Below are 19,406 nucleotides of genomic sequence, written 5' to 3'. Positions count from 1 at the left end.
GGCTGGCAGGGACCGAGGCCCTGAGGTGTGAGAGAAGGAGCCCTGGGCTGGGGTCAGAAGAATTGAATTTGAGCTCCTGATCTGCTTCTTTGCTAGCCGTGTGAATCCTGTCTCAGCCACCTGCTGGCTGTGTGGTCTTGGGCAAGTCACTCACCCTCTCTGAACCTATTTTTCTCAGCAGTGAATGGGGATAATAGAATACCGACATCAAGTGATAATAGGGAATATTTAATGAGAGAATGCCTGTAAATAACTGAGCACCGTACCTGGCATCATGCACTCCGCATTTTATATCAGTAAAAGGTAGACAGCAGCTGTGTGACCTTTGGCAAAGAATTTACTTCGAGCGTCAATTTTCTCATCAATGAAATGATAGTGAATAATATTTAGTTTCCAGAGTTGCATGAAGATTGAGAAAATGAGTGTAAAGTGCCTGGCTTTATATATCCCACACAGTCCTAGTAAGGGTGGACAGATGATTTACGTGAAAAGCTTAGTCAAACTCGTACTGAGCAAAAGTAAACTGTTTTCATTATCCGCCTTAGTGACTGCAGACGGCTTGCTGTCTCTCTTCCAGGCTCAGTTTGCTAACCTGTAAAAGGCAAATGGCACAATGATACCCACCTGTGGGGGTCGATGTGGGGTTTCGATGAGTTAATGTGTGTAAAGGTAATCTGGAATCTATAAAGCGCTAAGCAAATGTAACGCAGTGTTCTTATCCGAAGTCTTAGGGCCTTAGTAGTGCACAAGATGTTTTTGTGTTGCTAGAGAAAGGCGCTACTTGGACAGAGGAATTTTAAAAAGGCGCCTCTTTGATTGGACTTCTCAGAAATAGGCGTTCCTGGGGCGGACTGTTTGGAAATAGGCCACGCTCACCTCACAACTAGCCAATGAAAAGGGGACACTCATTCTGGGCGAACCAATTAGAAACAGGCGCTCGTTTGGGCAGATCAATGAGAAAAAGGCGCCCTTCAAGGGCTCAGACACAATCCGGCAAGGGCTCCGCTGCGGGCAGAGTTGAGGGAGGGTTTCTTTGTAAATTCGTGCCCCCTCTCTGCCGGTGCCCTTGTGCACATCTATAGGGAGCATCTCTGCCTGGAATGGAGACGGTGGACAAGGCCTGGGTCTTACCCTCAGAGAGCTTTCAGTGTAGCGGCAGACTGTGACCAAGGTTCTCAGCTAAGGACAGAACAGATGGACACAGCTACAGATTCAGGCGAAGTCCTGCAGTGAGCCTGGGGGAGGGAGATGCTGAAGGGCTGAGCATCGAGAAGGGTTGCTAAATCTAGTACGGTAGCTTGAATATCAGATTGACAACAAATAATTTTTAAGTATAAGTATGTGTCAATGCAATCTTTGGGACATACTTATACTAAAAAGTTATTCATCGTTTATCTGAAATTCAGGTTTAACTGGTCATCCTCTGTTTTATCTGGCAATCCTAGAGAGTGCATGTATGTGTGTGGGGGACAGTGTCAGAAGGTTGCAGTTACGACATGGCACATGGTGCCCTTGACTAATAGATGGATTTTGATAGGTCAGATGTGGCTCTGCTTTGGGGCAGGAAGCTCTGAGGAGCACCAGTTGGTAAGGACACCGTGGGCCAAGTTGGAGTCAAACCCAGGTGTGCCAATTTGTTCTCCAGGGAGAATCTTGCCATCCCTTCCTCCAGCACATCCCTGGGGTTTCTCCATTTCAGCTGCACTGGGAGGACAGGGGAAGGCAGGAAGCAGGGGTCCTCTGGAGGGCTGAGTGTCTGGAAGGAGACAGGCTCAGCCACCCAGAGAACTGACCCTGCCTTTCTCTGCATCCGAGGTTAGCCCTGGTCCAGGAACCTGAAAACTAGCACCACTTTTGTGCTCGAAAGTTGACTTCCTCTGCTTTCCCTTTGTGTCCTTGGTTGGATTATTTCATCTCATCCTCACCTCTCCCCACTCCATTTCTGCTTGCGAGTGCCTGCAAGAGTTTATGCAGAACAGAGCTTTCTTTGCCCACACACCCACCCTGGGCTTCAACCATACCTCTGTACAGGATATGTCTATTTCCCAAAAAGACAGTGTGTATCCATGGTTAGAATGAGGGGAGCAGGGGGATTCAGTTCCCTGACCGCCTATGAAGCTTACTCATAAGTCCCAGAGCACCAAATTCTGTGATCTTCAGGAATCCTGGGGCCTACCTGCAGCTCCACAACTGACGTGCTGTATGTTTTTACTTTCCAGGACACATCCCGAGCCAAATCACTTTGGATGATGTGAAGGAGGGCTGTTTGCCATTGGCGGGGAGACTGAGCAGGAAAGAGAGATGAGAAAGGCAGGGTAGTTTGTTGGAAAGACATTATCCACAGCAAGGGTATCAGAAGAGTGATGGGAGGAGAACGGCTTTGGAGCAGGAATCCTCAAAGCAAGGTCCAAAGACTGCCCACAACCAAAACAATACTGTGGTGACAAGTCCCTATATTAATCCAATAGGGACTTGTATCTTCCTCTGGTGGGAGTGGGGGTGGAGGTGGGAAGGAGGAATTGGAACAAATAATAATGGTTAATACTTGCTGAGGAATTAACATGCACCATGTATGTGCTATGTGCTTCACATAAATCATGTTATTGTATCTTTGCAGTTTCCTTATGAGAAAGCTACTATTATAAGCATCCTTATTTTACAGATGAGGAAATTGAGGGGCATGGATTTGATCCCTAGTCAGAGAACTGAGATCCCGCATGACTCACGGCCAAAAAAAAGAAAAGAAAAGAAAAAGAAAAAGTTCTTACTTAGGGACGTACATTAAAGTCAATTGTAGATTTCATTTTTAAAAAATGTGATTCTTGGACACCTGCACTGAATCACCTGGAGACACTTGTTAAAAATTCAGATTCCGGAGTCCCACTCCAGACCTGCTGGATCACTAAATACTAGATACCAATGTTGAAGAGGAGGGACTTCCCTGGTGGTGCAGTGATTAAGAATCCGCCTGCCAATGCAGGGGACATGGGTTCGAGCCTTGGCCCGGGAAGATCCCACATACCGCGGAGCAACTAAGCCCGCAAGCCACAACTACTGAAGCCCGTGGGCCTAGAGCCGGTGCTCCGCAGCAAAGACAGGCAAGCCACCGCAATGAGAAGCCCGCAACAAAGAGTAGCTCCTGTTCGCTGCAACTAGAGAAAGCCCGCGGGCAGCAACGAAGACCCAAGCCAGCCAAAAATAAATAAATAAGAAGTAAATACATTTATGAAAAAAAGTTTAAGAGGAAAATAGGTCTAGGTTTTCCTTTAGGAAACTCTGGCTCTCTCCTTCTCTCCCTCCACATATTGGCTTAGCAGGTTCCTGACCCAACTAGCCCGCAGTCCTCTCCATAGCTCCTCTTCAAAGAGAGCTGCTTCCCCTCCCTCCCTCCTCCTGGACTGGGGCTCGGTTTAGATCCACAGTGCCTCCCAGCCCTCCCAGAGTGGACAGAACTTCTGAGGAACTCGTGCCAGGGGCTGGGCAAGTTGCCTGCCCAGGGGAATAGTTGGCAGCTGCCCAGTCATCCGTTCCTGCCTGATAGAAGGCAACAGCTGGCCGTTGAGTCCTCTTCCTGACCAGGACCCCTTGAATCAGTCAGGATGTGTGGACCTGGACAAGGCCCCTCTGGGCCTCAGTTTCTCTCTTCATAATATGAGAAACAATCAGCTTTGTTTCTGCCCCTTCCTTCACCCCAGGAAATGTGCAGAACACAAAGTAGATGTTATCAGAAGGAATTCTGAGCTCTGGAGAAAAGCACTAATGGAATGATCAACCTCTGAAAACCACAATGATAGGAATAATCAGAGGAATAATGAGGATGTGAGATTAGTTTGGGAGGGCTGACGAGGAGGCTTTCTCCAGAGATGCGAGGACTTTAGCTGTGATAATCTGGATTATTATTGACCATAACCTCTGTGCATTTTAAGCTGTGATTCAATTTTGGAAGCCCTAACTTTCTAGCAAACACCTCCACTTCTGGAAGAGAGATCTCCTCTCTCCAGAACAGGTGGATGTGGTCTCATCAGCCTGGGTCACACTCACAAGTATACCTCCCTTTCTACCACCCTGTACATACACACCTGCCACGTTCCTAGGGGACCGGAAGAAGCAAGAAATTTGGAGCAACACAGACCTGCGTTTGAATCTTGCCTTTTTCACACTCTGTTGACCCTTACAAGTCAACTAACCTCTCTGTGTCTGCCATCTAAAATGGGACAATAATAATTCCTGCCTTTTCTACGACCCCGATTTGCTATGGGGAGCAAGCTGGACAATTACTGTTCAGTCTTATCAAGTGCTGGGGATTGTGTGCACAGACATAAGCGACTTGCATGTATTCTTCACATGGGTTTCACACTCAAATGCACTCAGATCCACACGACATACACAAGCCTGTCCTGCCCCAGGACAATTGCATGAACACCTACCTCATCCCAAACAATGCTTTCTGGCTCAGAGCTGCCCCATCAACCCTAACCCTCATCACAGCTTGCAGGGCGTCAGCCTCTTCTGGTTTGTTTTTTACTCACACCAGGACCCAGGGGACTTGCCAGGAACACAATAAAAGGCTGGCCAATCTGGCCCTGTGCCCCACTTCCCTTCTACATAAAGGCCGTCTAACCTCCAGGCATCTGGCCTGAAAGGCCGGGCCAGGACCTGTTCAGCATCTGTGGCTTTGCTTAAAAGACCTGCTAACAGGAAAGTGTCTGGTTCCTTTCCACCCCAAACAGGAAGTGCCTGAGCAGGTCACTCACAAGGAGCCTCCTCCCGCCCTGCCGCAGCGGAGCGTCAGTCTCACCCCCGTGGGAGGCTTGCTCTCTACGAAGGCTGGAGGTGTGGGGCTCCAGGGACCCCTCTGTGGGGTGCGGGTGGGTGATGAGGGCACCTGGCACAGAGCAGGCCTACAGTGTTCAACAAATACTCACCAAACACTTACTCTGTGCCCCATGGGAGACATAGGGAAGTCCTGGACGAGGTTTTTGAGCTTGAGGAGTTTCTAGACAAGTCATGCCATTTTTTTCATCATTTATTTATTCATTCATTTAAGTCCCCCCCACCCCCTTTTTTCAGTGCCTACTGTATTTCAGGTGCTGTATGAGGCACTGGGGGGTTCAGAGATGAATGATGCAACCCAACTACAGAACAAATTGGTCTCTAAGCAGGTAGGCAAGCCCTGAATTATGTGGTCCAATTGTGAGTTCCACAGGATTTTGAAAGAGGCAAAAGATCACTGGGGGCTGGTTTCTACTGTGGTGGGAGTAATAACCTCTCCCTGCCCCCTACAATCTGTTCTCAAGCTAGCAGCCAGAGTAATCCTGGTAAAATAGCCCAGATCCTATTGGCGCTCTGCTAAATGGCTCCCTCTACTGGTTTCCCTTCTCATTCTGAGTAAATTCACAGTCCTTGCGGTGTCCTACAAGGCCCTACACCAGTGGTGGAAGAGTTGGGAAGCCAAACAGGGTGGAGGCAACTCAGAAATGATCAACAGCGAGAAGACTCTACCAACCATAGGCTGGAGGGATGAAGGGAGGGGTAGGGTTCTGGAGCCCAAGAACCAGGGTCACCAAGTGAAACTGGGTCTCTGGAGAAGACAGGTGCTGCCTGAGACACCTCCTGTGGCAGACAGAGGGCGGGGGTGGTGGGGGAGGAGAAATAACCCTTGATCCTCCCTTTCTTCTACCACCTAATTTCCCACTGAGATGCTCCCTGGCCATTCTAGCTGGAAGCTACCGCCTAAGGGAATCGATGAAATTGAAACCAGCTTGCAGGGGTCAGCTCCCCAAGTGAGGACCCGAGGAATGGATCAGGGGCAAACAGACCCACTACTAAGACCTTCCCAGATGCATTCTGCTAAAGCTGATGTATGAAAAGTACCTGCTGTCTTCCCTAAATACATAGAGTGAGGGTTAAAGTTTGTGGCAGATAATCATCCTCGCAAAAGCCTGGAAGGCAGGAGGGCACAGGAGTCAATCTGGAGTCAGTTTGTGGTAGAGAAGGACCCTTGGAAAGAAGCCCCAGAACAACGCAGACCTGGGAGTTCTCTGTTTCAAGTTTGGGAGACCACAGACACTGCAAAAAGAACACGGGGCTTGGCCCAAAGGCCTGGTTGTGAGCTCTGTTTCTGTCCCTAGTTGGCTGTGTGAACATGGTAAAGAATTTCACCTCCCCATGCTTCAGTGTTCAATCTACAAAATGTGGATAACAGCAATATCTATTTCACAGGGCTGTCCAGATTAAAAGAGATAATGGATATAAAAAACTAAATGTCACTCCTTTGATTAGATTCCTCAGAAGTTCTCTATTGTTTTAAATTTAACATCCAAACTCCTCCACAAGGCACACAAGGATTTTCAAAATGTGGCTTCTGCCTACTTCTTTCACTTCTCACCATTCCCCACCCCTGCAACTCCACAGACCAGCCAGACTGAATCACTAAAAACTCCCAGAACCCTCTTCTCTCCCGGTCTCTGCAAATACAGCCCTTGCTGCTTGGAGCATGCTGTTCCCGATATACACTCCCCCGGCTAACTCCTGTTCTTTCTTCAAAGCTCGGTTTAGGAGGCATCTCCTGCAGGAAGACTTCCTTAATAACCCTTCTACCCTTCATGTAGGCTACGTGCTCTTCCTCTGTGTTTTCAGACCACCCTCTGCACCCTCCAATTCTAGCATGTTCAGTAGTTTATTGGAATCATAGGTTTGTATTGTCCCTGTTATGAGAAGGCCCTTCCTGGAGGGCAGGAGCCATCCTGCTTTCTGTTTCTCTATTTCTAGGTCTTCCAGGGCCTGACACCTAGTAGACCTCAGGAGATGGCAGCTGAGTGAAGAATGCATGAATGAACGGTGGTACAAACTTAAGGGGTTGATGATGAGCAACACTTTTTGTATATCCATCTTTTAAAATAGTCTAATTTTAAAAAAATTCAAAAAGAGGAAAAGGGACTTCCCTGGTGGCACAGTGGTTGGGAGTCCGCCTGCTAATGCAGGGGACGTGGGTTCAATCCCTGGTCCAGGAAGATCCCACATGCTGAGGAGCAACTAAGCCCGCATGCCACAACTTCTGAGCCCACGCGCTCAGAGCCTGTGCTCTGCAACAAGAGAAGCCACCACAATGAGAAGCCGGCGATCGGCAACAAAGAGTAGCCCCCGCTGGCCTCAACTAGAGAAAGCCCGCGCGTGGCAACGAAGACCCAGCCCCACCAAAAATAATAGAATAAATAAACTAAAAAAAAAAAAATTTAAAAAAAAAAGAGGAAGAAAAACCTAGAAATCGTGTTCCCTGCTCCCCCCACTGGCAATAACCGAATTCTCTCCTGCCCATCTCCTCCTCTGGGGTTGCCTTCCTCAATATATACAGTGAATGGCTAAATTGTTTTTAGTCATGAAAGAATTTCTATTTCTTTAGCCTTGCTTATTTGGACCTGCCTAGAGAGCTCTGTGACCCTCTACCTCTAGAGCTGAGCTCTCATTTACTGCTAGTATAATGAAGAGAGATGACCTCATGCCTCTTTTTCTGACCTGAAGGCAGTAATTCTGAACTTACCACTCCACCTCCAGCCCAGCCTGCCCCTCCTCCTTTTCCCAGTCACAGTGAATGACACCACCACCTGCCCACTTGTCCAGGTGTGAAACTCAGAATTTACCCAGGACTTCTCGCTTCTTTTTTTTTGGACTTCTCACTTCTTTTCCCACCCAAATTGGTCACCAGATCTTGCTCAGTCTACTACCTAAGTATGTCAGGGATCTTCTCACTTACCTCCATCCCCGCAGCCACAACCTAAGTCCAGGCTACTATGATCCCTCACCAGAATTATTGCATTGGTCACCTAATCGGTCTCCCTGCTTTTAGGCACCTCTTATCTCCATACATTTTTCATATTGCAACCTGAAAATGCAAATCTGATCTTTCTTTAAAATCATCTGGCAGGAGTTACCCACTGCCTTCAATAAAGCACAAACTCTAATGTACTTTACAAGGTCTCAGCTCTTTAGCCCCCTAATTTTCTGGCTTCATCTCCTACCACACTCCCCTCCTGGGTAAACTCCAAACATACTGAATCACTTTTTTAAAAAAGTATTTGTTTATTTGGTTGGGCCCGGTCTTAGTTGCCTGCACAGCATCTTCTTTGTCACGTGTTTAGTTGCGGCATGCAGGATCTAATTTCCTGACCAGGAATCGAACCCAGGTCCCCTGCATTGGGAGCGTGGTGTCTTAATCGCTGGACCACCGTGGAAGTCACAAGTCATTGAAAACACTTTTCCCCACTTAAGAAGTGGTCAGCTTCTGCACATCACCTATGGTTTGTCTCATCAGATGTCACGTCACCCTTGGGGAAAATGTCCTTGTGTGCTCTCTCTGAGCTTTCATAGCCTCACCTCAGACTCGAGAGCTTGAGTCCCCTGTAGGCAGGGCAACAGAATAGTTAGACCCACAGGCAGTGGTGCCTGGTTACCAGGATTCCAATTCCACATTGGCCATTTACCAGTAGTGCGACCCAGGGCAAGTGAATTCTGCCTTCTCGTCTGTAACGTGGGAATAGTATTTCATCAGTCTGTTGTGAGAATTAAACAAGATGATGCAAGGTGCCTGACAATTAGAATTAGCTATTATCCTAGCACCGAAAACTAAAGCTCGACCCCCTACCCTGACACATCCTCAGGGTCCGGTTTGTGTGTGATTTCGTTTTAAGGCACACGTTTGTTCCAGTATCACCCTGTAGTCTATCTGTTACTCGGCAAGTTAGTTACAACAAACCGGGAGGCGACTTGGTCCCGCAGTTAGTCACGACTTTACGGCCCGGAGCTCAGCAACACCCCCAGGTGGCTCAAGCCTTCTGCAGCCCAAGCGGAGCGAACTAGGACATACCATTCGAAATTTCCTTTTCTAACCATATAATCTGCGTTTATAAGGCTCTCCTGTTTCGCTTCCTAACCTCGAATTCTATTAGATCCAATAAAGTGAAAAATAGGACTGTAATCAGGACGTACCGGGTAGGTTCAGTCCCCTCCCCCATCCCGATCGCGGCAGTGGTACGGCCTCTCCACAATTCCCTCTCAATAATGGTACCGTCCGAGGAGGGGGGAACGGGGATTCTGAAGTCCTCTGGGTTCTGGTCTAGCACAGAGCCACCCCTCGAGCCGTGGCGTTGTGGTACCGCCCGCTGCCCTCTGATTGGCTGCCGAAGTCCCGCATTCGGGGCCAGATCGCCGCGCCGCCTTCAGTACGGCCCCGCTTGGCTCTGGTATTCCTTGTTCTCTGCGGGTTGTGGGGGCTCTGCGCCGCGGCCGTTAGTCATGTCGGGTAGGTGACACTTTCAGCGAGCAGCGGCAGCGGCGAAAAGGGGCCTGGCGGGGTTGGGCCGTCTTCCCGCCCACCGGAGGGCCCCGCGGGAAAGTCTCCGGCCCTGAGGGAGGCTGGGGTGGAGGTGTTGGGGGGGGGGGGGGGCGGACGCTGCCGCCGCCATGTTGGACTGGAGGGACGCACGCTCCCAACGCTCTCCGTCTGCAAATCCCGGCGGGAGCGCCTCGAGCCCGGTCTCTTGGCCCTGTCCTTGGAACCCGAGGCGACGTGCTGCTCCCGGGGGAGGGTGTGTGAATCGGGGGGCGGAGGCCGCTACGCCATCGCAGGGGCGGGGGGAGCCCGTGATTAGAGCATCGGCCGGAGAGAATCGGTGCTTCTGGTTCTCCGCTCCGCCTCAGATCTTTCAGCGAGGCCTCCGGCCAGTCATCTCGCCGCCTCGTCCCTCAGTTTCCCCATCCGTGACGTGGAGCTGGGCCTTCCTGACTCACCCATTCATCAGGTGGGGGCCTTGACGCTCTGGGAGCCCTTTTAAACGACGTTGCCTGACACGAAATCCTACATACATGTCGTCATTCCCTCCGCACCAGCCTCCCGGATTCGAGATGGGGGTGCTTGCGTATGATTCCTCTTCACCCTTCTCTGTCATCTTCACCTCTTCAGTTGTTTATCTCCTGCACGCGCTTGAAAGTGAGCCCTGTTTATTATTGATGGGCTCTTTTAGGTCCCTGTGGCGTTTACGTTGAAACATACAGACCAAAGGAAAGGCAGTCTTCCATCAAGCACTTTAAATTGACAGAGGCACCCCCGTTGTGTGAAAGAGAAAAAGAGGCCTTGGTCTTATCAGGACAGCCCGTTTAGGTCTTGCGAAAGTAGAATATAAAGTCCGGGACGTGGGTCTGCTCTTGACTTAGCAGTCCAAGCTGCCGCACAAGGCCCTCTGTTGTTGGGCACATCGCAGGCTGCAAAGAAAGACCCGGCTCCCCACTTGCTAGGAACCATCCTGAGAATTACATGTTACTTTTCAGGTGGAAAAGCAGAACACGTCCCTGAAAGCCATATGGTTGGGATGAAAATGACTGCTGGCAGAGTATTTTACATTTTTTTAAGGGAGAACTTGTTGATATTAAAAAAAACAAAAACACCCCCCCCCACCCCAGGTAATCCAGTTTTGCAGAATAGTGGAAATATGTGACAAAAAGGAAGGAGCAGGCTGAGAGGAGACCAAATTAGCAAGAATGGTTGGACAGGGAAATGATAAACATTCTTTAGATTAACATTGATGTTAAGGCAGAAGTTTGATCTTTAAGGGGAAGGGGCATCTACCTGATGTAAGAGGCTGTTAATTGCACAGAATTTGTATCTTTAATTCTTGCTCAAGCAAGAAATAATTTCTTACCCCAAAGGTGACATTGGTACATATTTTACCAGCTGCATAATTTGGAATGAAGTCTGGTAAAGCTCCACAGAAGTACATAGAAGTACACTCAGGAGGGTGTGTAACCCATCCGTGATGTAAAAAAAAAATTTTTTAAGATTCTCCCACCTTCATGCAGAAATTTACCATTTCAGTGTATACAGTGCTCATTAAAAACCATTGACCTGTCTCGATTTTTGACATAATTATTGGTTTAAAGCAGTGGCTTATTTTTGTAGGACTGGGTAGCTTTTATGGAAAATTAAGTTTTAGAACTGTACCGTTTGTAAGATCCAGGATTTTCAGTGTGTCATAATAGTGTGTGAGCTGGGTAATCCATTATCCCTGGTCTTTAGAATTACCAAGACAGCACTTACTTGTCATTTTGTAATTTGAGTTTTTTTAACATCAAAATTGACTTTCATGTCAAAAAGAACTAATAATTGCTTGTTTCTACATTAAGTCAATTAGAGTTAGAATCTTTTAAGTTCTACTTAGTGTTGTTATATACTCTGTACATTTTGTAATTTGTGTATAAAAATAATACTTTCGACTTTGTATAAAAATAGGAATAATGCTTTTGACTCCCCCCTAAACAACTAATGGCATTAAGTTTAGTTAAGTCCTTTAAACATTCCAAACTATATTGTAAATTTAACTTATCAAATTGACTCAGCCACTACAGGTGCCTGACAGGACAGACTTATAAGCGTAATAAAATAAATGTTTACATAATAAATAAATCAGAGTTGTAAATATTGTGAGTCAGACTCTCAGACAAATGTGAATTATCTGACACCTTTGAAGTTAAAATCAAATCTAATATCAGTTATACATATAAAAATTACGAAGTCAAGAAACTTCTTTTGGCACTACGGCAGACTAAGATAACTTGTAAATCCTCTGTCTACGAATAGCTAAAAATGCAAGAACTTACATAAAACAAAGGGCGAGCCCCTGCTGCCAGAAATGAAGTAGAAGCCAGCATGGTAGGCATAGAGAAGGGTGTAGGTCTCATTCAGAGACTTGGAGTTTATTGCCGAAATAAGTAAGGACAGGAGATGCAGCCTTGAGACCATTAGAGCCGTGTAATGGGAACCCTTACATAAAACCTGGATGTTTAAAGGACTGTATCTTCATTGAAAGAATGAACTAGAAAAACCTTTGTACCAGGATAGGAGATAACAAGGAAGCCTGGGCCTTGAGTGAGGGAAAAAAGTTTTTTCCTGAGAATTTGTAACTTGGGACCTGTGCTTCATACAGTTTCGGTGTACATTTAGATTAGTTATGAGGTCCAGGGAACCTCAGGCCAAGAAATTTAACATAAAAATTGGTTCTCGACTGACAGTAACCTTGGGGTTTCTAGTAAAAACAAACGAAAAACCTTTTCTGAGGAAATTTCAGAGCCTAGGTCACGAGGAATCTTACAGAAAAAACAAGCCTTGCAGAACATAAGTTCACAGTAAAACATTGCAGAATTCTGGAAGACAATTCGCCAAAATGAGAGTGACAAATGGCATTTGAATCCCTAATAGATAGTCTGAAAGCGAGTATTAATGTGTTTAAAATTATTGGAAACCTAAAAGAAGTAATCAACCCTAAGACCAAGACGTGGAAAATGGTTACGTAGATTTGAAAAAGAATCAAGTGTCACTTCTAGAAATGGAAAAAGTGGCCAAGTTGAATTGCAGATAGACCTAGCAGAAGAAATAATTAGTGAGGTAGAAAATAGATATAATTACCCAGGATTCAGTTCAGAAGGATAAAGATGAAAATTGAAATTTTAAGAAGTATAGGAAATAGATTGTGAAGTCCTGTCATATATCTAATATGAGTTCGAGAAGGAGTAAATGGTGAAGAATTAATAGGTAGTTGAGTTTTCCAAAATTGATGGATCAAGAAGCAGTAGTCTCAAACATGAGACATAATCAATTCGTACCTAGATACATAAATGTGAAACTGCAGGTTATGAAATACCAGTGACAGACCTATCAGAGGAAATAGAGAAAAGGTAAGATTGGTAGACTTCTTAGAAGTTTTAAGAAGCCACTAAATGATCTTTGGAATTTAGAGGAAAAATAACATTTGACCTTGACTTTTTTAGCAAATAAAAGACTAAGAATGCCACTTTCAGGCCTTTGCTGAAAGAACTAATAAAAGAAATCCGAAAGGGAGGAGTGGGATGCAAAAAGATACAGAGGAAGCAAATGCAGTAGATAAAAAGTATTGACTGTGTGGAATCTAGAGTTTTAAAGTGGAAGCAAAAGATAACGGAAAGAAAAAGTGGAAGCAAAATAATAGGTGAAGGCTGTGATTGGCATTATAGCATTAAAGTTCTTGTATGCTAGTGGAGGTCGAAGATCATTTTGAACTTGATATATCAAGAATGCATGTTAAGAATTGAACATACTCTTTAAATTATGAATAGTGACTTACTAAAAGAACAGAATTTGAACGTCTAACTTCCAAAGCAGTAGAGGGGGAAAGGGAGTAAGGAAAATCCAATAGAAGGAAGTTAAGGAGTTGAAAAAAAAAAGACCCTGGTAAGTAGAGAGTCTAGTATAGGCTGGTAGGAATAAATAAAAAGTAACAATAATAAAAATATGAAAACATCAGTTGAAAGACAAAGATTTTCACATTGGGAAAAATTGATCTAGATGTATGCTTTCAAAAATGACATACCTAAAACCTCAGAATAAGAAGTGTTAAAAGTATAGAGATAGAAAAATATTAATCAGGCAAACATCAACCAAAAGGAAGATTGTTTAGTTACATTACCAGTCAAAATAAAGTTTGGACATTTTTAATGATAGTCTTCATGTAATGTTAAAAGGAAATTCAAAAAAGAAAAAAAAGGGGAAATTCACCAGGAAGCTGTAAATCTGTACTTTTATGTGCTTTAACAATATGGCCTCAAAGTGTAGAAAGCAAAAAAACACTCAGTGAAAGAAATTGACAAATACAGAGTCAAACAGGGAATTAAAAAAAATTTAAACATACTACTCTGTGTAATAGATCCGGTAGACCAAACATGAGTAAGAATATGAATAATAGAACTAACAAGCATCATCTTACGGATTTACAGAATTCTTTCAACATTTAGATAATACAGTTCTTTTCAAGCACATAGGAGACATTTATGTAAGTAAAAGTGTTTACCAAGGGGAAAAGCGAAAAACAGCAAATCCTAACAAACACCTGGAATAGTACAGAAAATACCTTTTCTGGCTGCAATGGAATAAGAAGACAAAACCACAAAGAGTGTCAAAACCCTATACACTTGGAAATAAAAGCACCTCTAAATAATTCATGGGCCCAGATACAAGGCTCAAGTGTCAAGTACTCATAATGAGCAGTTGTTTAAAATGCCATAAATAACATTTATAAACTGATTTTCTCTGGTGAATGTAAAACATCTACTTTCACTAAGAGCTCGACTTGTTGGTCAATACTCTTATTTCTATATTCTAGAGTTTTAAAGTCAGCCAGCTAAAGAAGTCAGATTTACAGTTTCAGAGAGCTGAAGTTGACTGAGTTAAGAGCTCTGATACTTATAAGATTTAAGCCAGGGTCATATGACATATGTGCTGTGTACTTCTATAATTTTTGCCTGAGCCAAAGTACAATAAGGTCTTGGACTCCACTCTGTCACTGGGAGAACCCACGTCATTGCCTTGGGATATAATTTAACTTAAAGCTTCACGCATCCCCAGTGTATGTATATTTGTTTTATTCATACACCCCCTCCTCCCACAGTAATCCTTTTTAGTTTCTGAACTGGTTGAAACTAACTTCCTTTGCCATTTGATAGATGCATCTAATCTCTTTATGATCCAGTTAGGTTCTGTATTCTTTTCATATTTTTCTTATTTGGTTAGTTACAAATCTAGTCATATTATTATTATGGGCAGTGATGCACAATTTTTTTTTTCATCTCAGGTAGCCTTATGTCCACATTCATAAAAGAAGTAGTTTGTGTCAGGATTTCATTCAATATTTTAGTAGTTAAGGATTAAAAAAATTCTTGTTCAGTCTGATTGGAGATCTCTACTGTAGAAAAGTGGCAAATTTGATGTCACCCACTTATACAGCCAGTGACAGTGTTTTCATATTGTAGCTTTATATGAATTGAATGAAAAAGTCATTGATGTGATTTGATATTTGGCGGGTTTTCAGAGCTGTTCAACATCAAATAGTTTTATTCAGATTAGATGAGGTTGGGCCTAATAGCAGTTGAAGACTATCAGTCATTTTTTTGCAGTTGAAAGAGTATTTCATATGATATTCTTCTCTTACTCAATCACTAATAAAATTAGGTCATTCATTTGACTCTGAGGAGAAGCCTAGAGGGTAGAGCCTCTTCAAAAATTTTTGGAATAACCGACACTTTAAAGTATTGAGAAAAGTTCACAGTTCAAATTATTATTATTATTTTGACGTATATTACTCAACTCATGCCTTCCTTGGTAGTTTTTTTTTTTTTTTTTTTTTTTTTTTTTTCCCTTGGTAGTTTTTATTGCCAACAGGGAAGCTAGAGGTAAGTATTGCTGAGTCGGTATATACCAAGTGGCTTAGCTGCTTTTACCAAGTCTTTGGAGATCTTTTTGTTGCTGCTGACAGCCAAAGCAATCCAATCCAATCCAAGGGAATGGTGTATATGTTAGGCTGGCAAGGATATGAAGTGAATGTAATCCTGGGGATTTATCTTAGAGTGTGCATTTTCCCCTTTTTGATCCTGATTAGTTTTTTTTAACAGATATCTTTTTATATATAAAGATAATATAACTTGAGCTTTGAGTTTTTGTTGAAAGGATGGGTTTTTCACTGACTGTTTCTCATTTGTTCACTTGGTTTTTGTGACCATCAGGACATGTTTGTAGAGTAGTTGTTTTCAAAGCTGTAGTTACTGTAAATAGCTAATACTATTGGCACAGATTTTTCCTTGCACTGTATTTTTAACTTCTAGTTTTTCTTTCTGTAGTTTATGATATTTTCTTATCACATTTCATCTGTAAGAGCTAAAGTCAGCCTTTGAGGGAAGCCTAATTTTAAATAAGACAAAAATTCTTTTTATGTGTTTTAGATTCCGGAAGTTACGGTCAGTCTGGGGGTGAGCAGCAAAGGTAAAGTATACGTACATTTCAATAATACCATGAACGAGTAGAGCTGAGAAAAAAGATAAATTTAGTCAGGCTTTCCTCTTAAGCTTTGGTATCTTGACGTCTTAAAAGAGTTAAATCTTAGCTTGTGAAGGGGAAAGAGTCAGCCTATGTACATAGGTGCTGTAAGATATTTTTCTTTTTTTAAAAGGCTGTTTGAATCAGTAAATATAGGTGCCCCCTAGAGATTAAAATGAATCTCATAGGTATTATAAAGATTGTTTTCTTTAAGAAATTATTTAGAAGAAACAATTACTAAAAGGATTTAAGTAGTTGAACTATAACAGCTTAGAAAAAGCATTTAATGTTTTTGATTGTATATAATATGCTAAATGTGTTTTTTCTGGAGTGGATTTTCTTGAAGCACTATGATAGAAGTGTTTAGCATTTTTAAAATCATCCTCACCATGCTCACAATAAAAAGAAAAGTCTGTTTTTATGTGAATGTATACATGCAGTAGGATTCTCTTGCTTACCAGAAATACAGCCTTCACTTGTAGTATAAGTGTTTTGCAGCTCAGTGTGAGATATTCAGAAGAGCATCTCAGATACCTTCTGTCATCAAGTTTTAAGCTTCATGAAAACAAAACTGATTTGACTTTTTTATTCTCATGGGATAGACCCTCATAGTAGGCAACTAGCAAATGTTTTATTCAATGAAATTATGTTTTATAAAGTTAAGAAATTCTGTTAGCACTTGATAGCTCTAAAATAGTAAGATTTTTTTTTGGCATATGTTTTATTTTTCTTTGGTATATATTCAGAAAGTTTGTTTCTGACTTGTTAAAGCTTATATGCACTAAAATTAAAGAAAGTTCAACTCCGAGAAAGCTGCATGTATTCATTCAGTCAACAAACTATGCCATCCTATGCTATGACACTGGAGATACAATATACTTTCGTTCTATGATAGTATTCTGAAGATATACATGCCTCTCGTTACTGAGGCACTAACAATTGGATGTTTAGTGCCACACTGTGCATTTTCTAGGATGTTAGAGGCAAATTTAAGGCAAATGGTAGGAAGAAATTAATCTGTCACAGCACAGCTAAATTGATTAAAGCTCTAACTTAAAGAGTCATTATTTTTCTGCTTCAGATATTTATTATGGGTCTTGCTACCATGTAGTCACTCCCCTCCACCCCCAGCCTCCCACCCATCCAAGCATAATTCTGTTGGAATTTTCTAGCTCTGGTGAAGTTTTGTTTATTTGTGGGAGATTGTCAAAGCAAAACTTCTGGTGTGTGTTTGGCATTTAAGAGGTCTGGGCATGATTTTATTTATGTCTTTGACAGTCTTTGGTTATCACCTTTCAATTTAGACTGGAAGAGGTAGTTAGATCAACAGTTTCTCAGGAAAGAAGCTTGTATTTGAGTTGAAAGTTGAAAAGGAGGATAGGGTTAATTTAAGCTTTTAAATTCTAGCACATTTCTTTCAAGTAGTACACTTTTCTTTTACAGTTATTCTTCCTATGGAAATCAAGGCAGCCAAGGTTATGGACAAGCACCACAAGTAGGTTAAATATAAATTGAGTTCTTTATAAATAGTTTTAATCTTAAATATGCAGTGAAACTTGTATTTACCTAAATTTCAGAGCTATTCTGGCTATGGGCAAACTACTGATTCTTCATATGGGCAGAACTATGGCGGCTACTCCTGTTACGGACAAAGCCAATCAGGTTGGACTGATTTGTTAAATTTGCTGTTTTAGAAATTTAAAATCAGAACCTTTCCTAAATGGTATATCTATTTAATCTTTAGGTTATTCGCAGTCCTATGGTGGTTATGAGAATCAAAAGCAGAGCTCATATGGCCAGCAATCTTATAATAACCAGGCACAGCAAAACATGGAATCATCAGGAGGGTAAGGAAACAGTGAAAGTACTGAGGTGTTGGGAAGTGGAAATAACACTTTGGGTATTAAACAGCTTTCACTAACAAAGTCCCAGCTTTAAACTTTTTTTTTTTTCCCAGAAAAGTGTTGATGGTGTATGAATTTCACAGTTTTGTATTATAAAGAATGTGGAGATTATCAATATTGATATTTGATTCTTATGATGTATTATTTGTACAATTAGTTTAGCTGTAAATGAATGCACATGATTTAAATGTTAAAATGTAAAATTTGAACCTCTGCTTTATACCTGAGATGAAATAAAAACCTGCCTATAAAAGGAGACTTATCAACGCTTACTTTTCATTTCCATTTTATTTTTTAACCATTTTAATGTATTTAATGTCCTTTTCAGGGGCAAAAATATTAAAGAAAAAAGTGCTAAAACCTATGCACTTATTTCAAATACCCTAAAAAATGTTTTAATTGTTAATATAGGTAGGTGAATATTAGCAATTTTACAGGTCTTATATATTTTTTTAAAATTTTCTGATTTGAGGAGCCTGTACTTGTTATTAATTTTAGTAATAGCAACTTACTTTTTACTGTGCTTTACAAAGTACAAATGTAGGGAATACTATCCAGAAAGCGTGTTACATTAGAAGGCTCTTCAAGCCTGGTTAGTTTTAAATTTAAGGAGAACCTTTTCATAAGGATGCATTTTTGGTAATGTGACGTATAAATGTGGACCAAAGAGAAATGTTAGATTTGGTTTGACAGTCATTCTAAAGTGAAGGTCTAGGGTTCTGACCTTTGTGATGTGCTTTGGGTAGGGAGTTGGGGAATCGATCTTTATTAGATTGTTTTGATCATTTGATGCAGAGTAAGATGTGACTATTAAGTTGTGAGGCCATTTTTGTCCCCCCCCCCACCTTTTTTTTTTTGAGTAAACATTAGAACTCAAATCCAATTAAGTGTTTCTTTCAACATTCCCATCCTGAGAGTAGGTAATTAATAGTCATATTGCTCAGAACATACTTAGAATTTTCTTTTTGAATTGCAAGAGAAAATAAAGCAGTCTCATTTGGTAGTTAGACTTTGTTTCAGTTAAAAAAATGGCAACACAAAGCAAGTTCTTTCCTCTTACTCAGCAGATTAAAACTTTGAATGATTTATTGCTATTTTCTAAAATTTACTATTATTGAAGATGCTTAGAAGAATGTACTAAAGGTAAGGTTCTAAAGATAAGAAAATAGTCCCCAAAATATTATTAAATAATATTGTTGTTAAAACTGAGATAGAGCCTTTTACTGTAACTATTAAAAGGAGTCAGCACTTGCTGTGTCATGTTTGTTAAAGAGTCAGACATATTACTGTACTTTATGTCATCTTTAATTTTTTTTTTAATTCAAGGAGATGATAAAAACCATAGTGATTTTCTTGCTTCTCTACAGTTTTCAAAGGTGTGTGTGTTTTTTCTCATAATGTGACACCTCTTCAGTGATAGTAGAACTGTTGTTTGAAAGTCATTCCATTGGTGATAAGATTCTGTAGATAAAAGAGCTAAATGATTCCTACCAGAAAAGGGTAGTAAATGTGGATGAGGTCTAGCTGGGCAGGCCTCTTATAGCAATCAGTCTCAGTCAGCCTGCTGCAGTAAACAGTCCTTCTGTAAAATCGCTCAAGTTCTTGATTTCTGT

General features: G+C 42.1%; 1 protein-coding gene across 3 annotated transcripts in view; it reads left to right on the top strand.

Moving 5' to 3' along the window:
- Positions 1-9,188: 9,188 nt before the first annotated feature.
- TAF15 (TATA-box binding protein associated factor 15) overlaps positions 9,189-19,406 on the top strand; it is a 29,160-nt gene continuing 18,942 nt past the window's right edge. The window contains exons 1-5 of one of the 3 annotated variants that reach the window (XM_019945473.3): positions 9,189-9,298; positions 15,796-15,835; positions 17,333-17,384; positions 17,467-17,551; positions 17,634-17,736. In XM_019945473.3, coding sequence (XP_019801032.1) covers positions 9,292-9,298; positions 15,796-15,835; positions 17,333-17,384; positions 17,467-17,551; positions 17,634-17,736 — 287 coding nt within the window. In that variant the 5' untranslated portion in view covers positions 9,189-9,291. Of the gene's footprint in view, positions 9,299-9,696; positions 9,798-9,842; positions 9,986-15,795; positions 15,836-17,332; positions 17,385-17,466; positions 17,552-17,633; positions 17,737-19,406 lie in introns of those variants that run through there. The other 2 variants (XM_073797728.1, XM_033846912.2) reach the window with 2 other exon arrangements.

The sequence above is a fragment of the Tursiops truncatus genome, chromosome 20, assembly GCF_011762595.2.
Source record: "Tursiops truncatus isolate mTurTru1 chromosome 20, mTurTru1.mat.Y, whole genome shotgun sequence".
NCBI classification, from domain to species: Eukaryota; Metazoa; Chordata; class Mammalia; order Artiodactyla; family Delphinidae; genus Tursiops; species Tursiops truncatus.
This window is presented reverse-complemented; position numbering and strand designations above follow the sequence as displayed.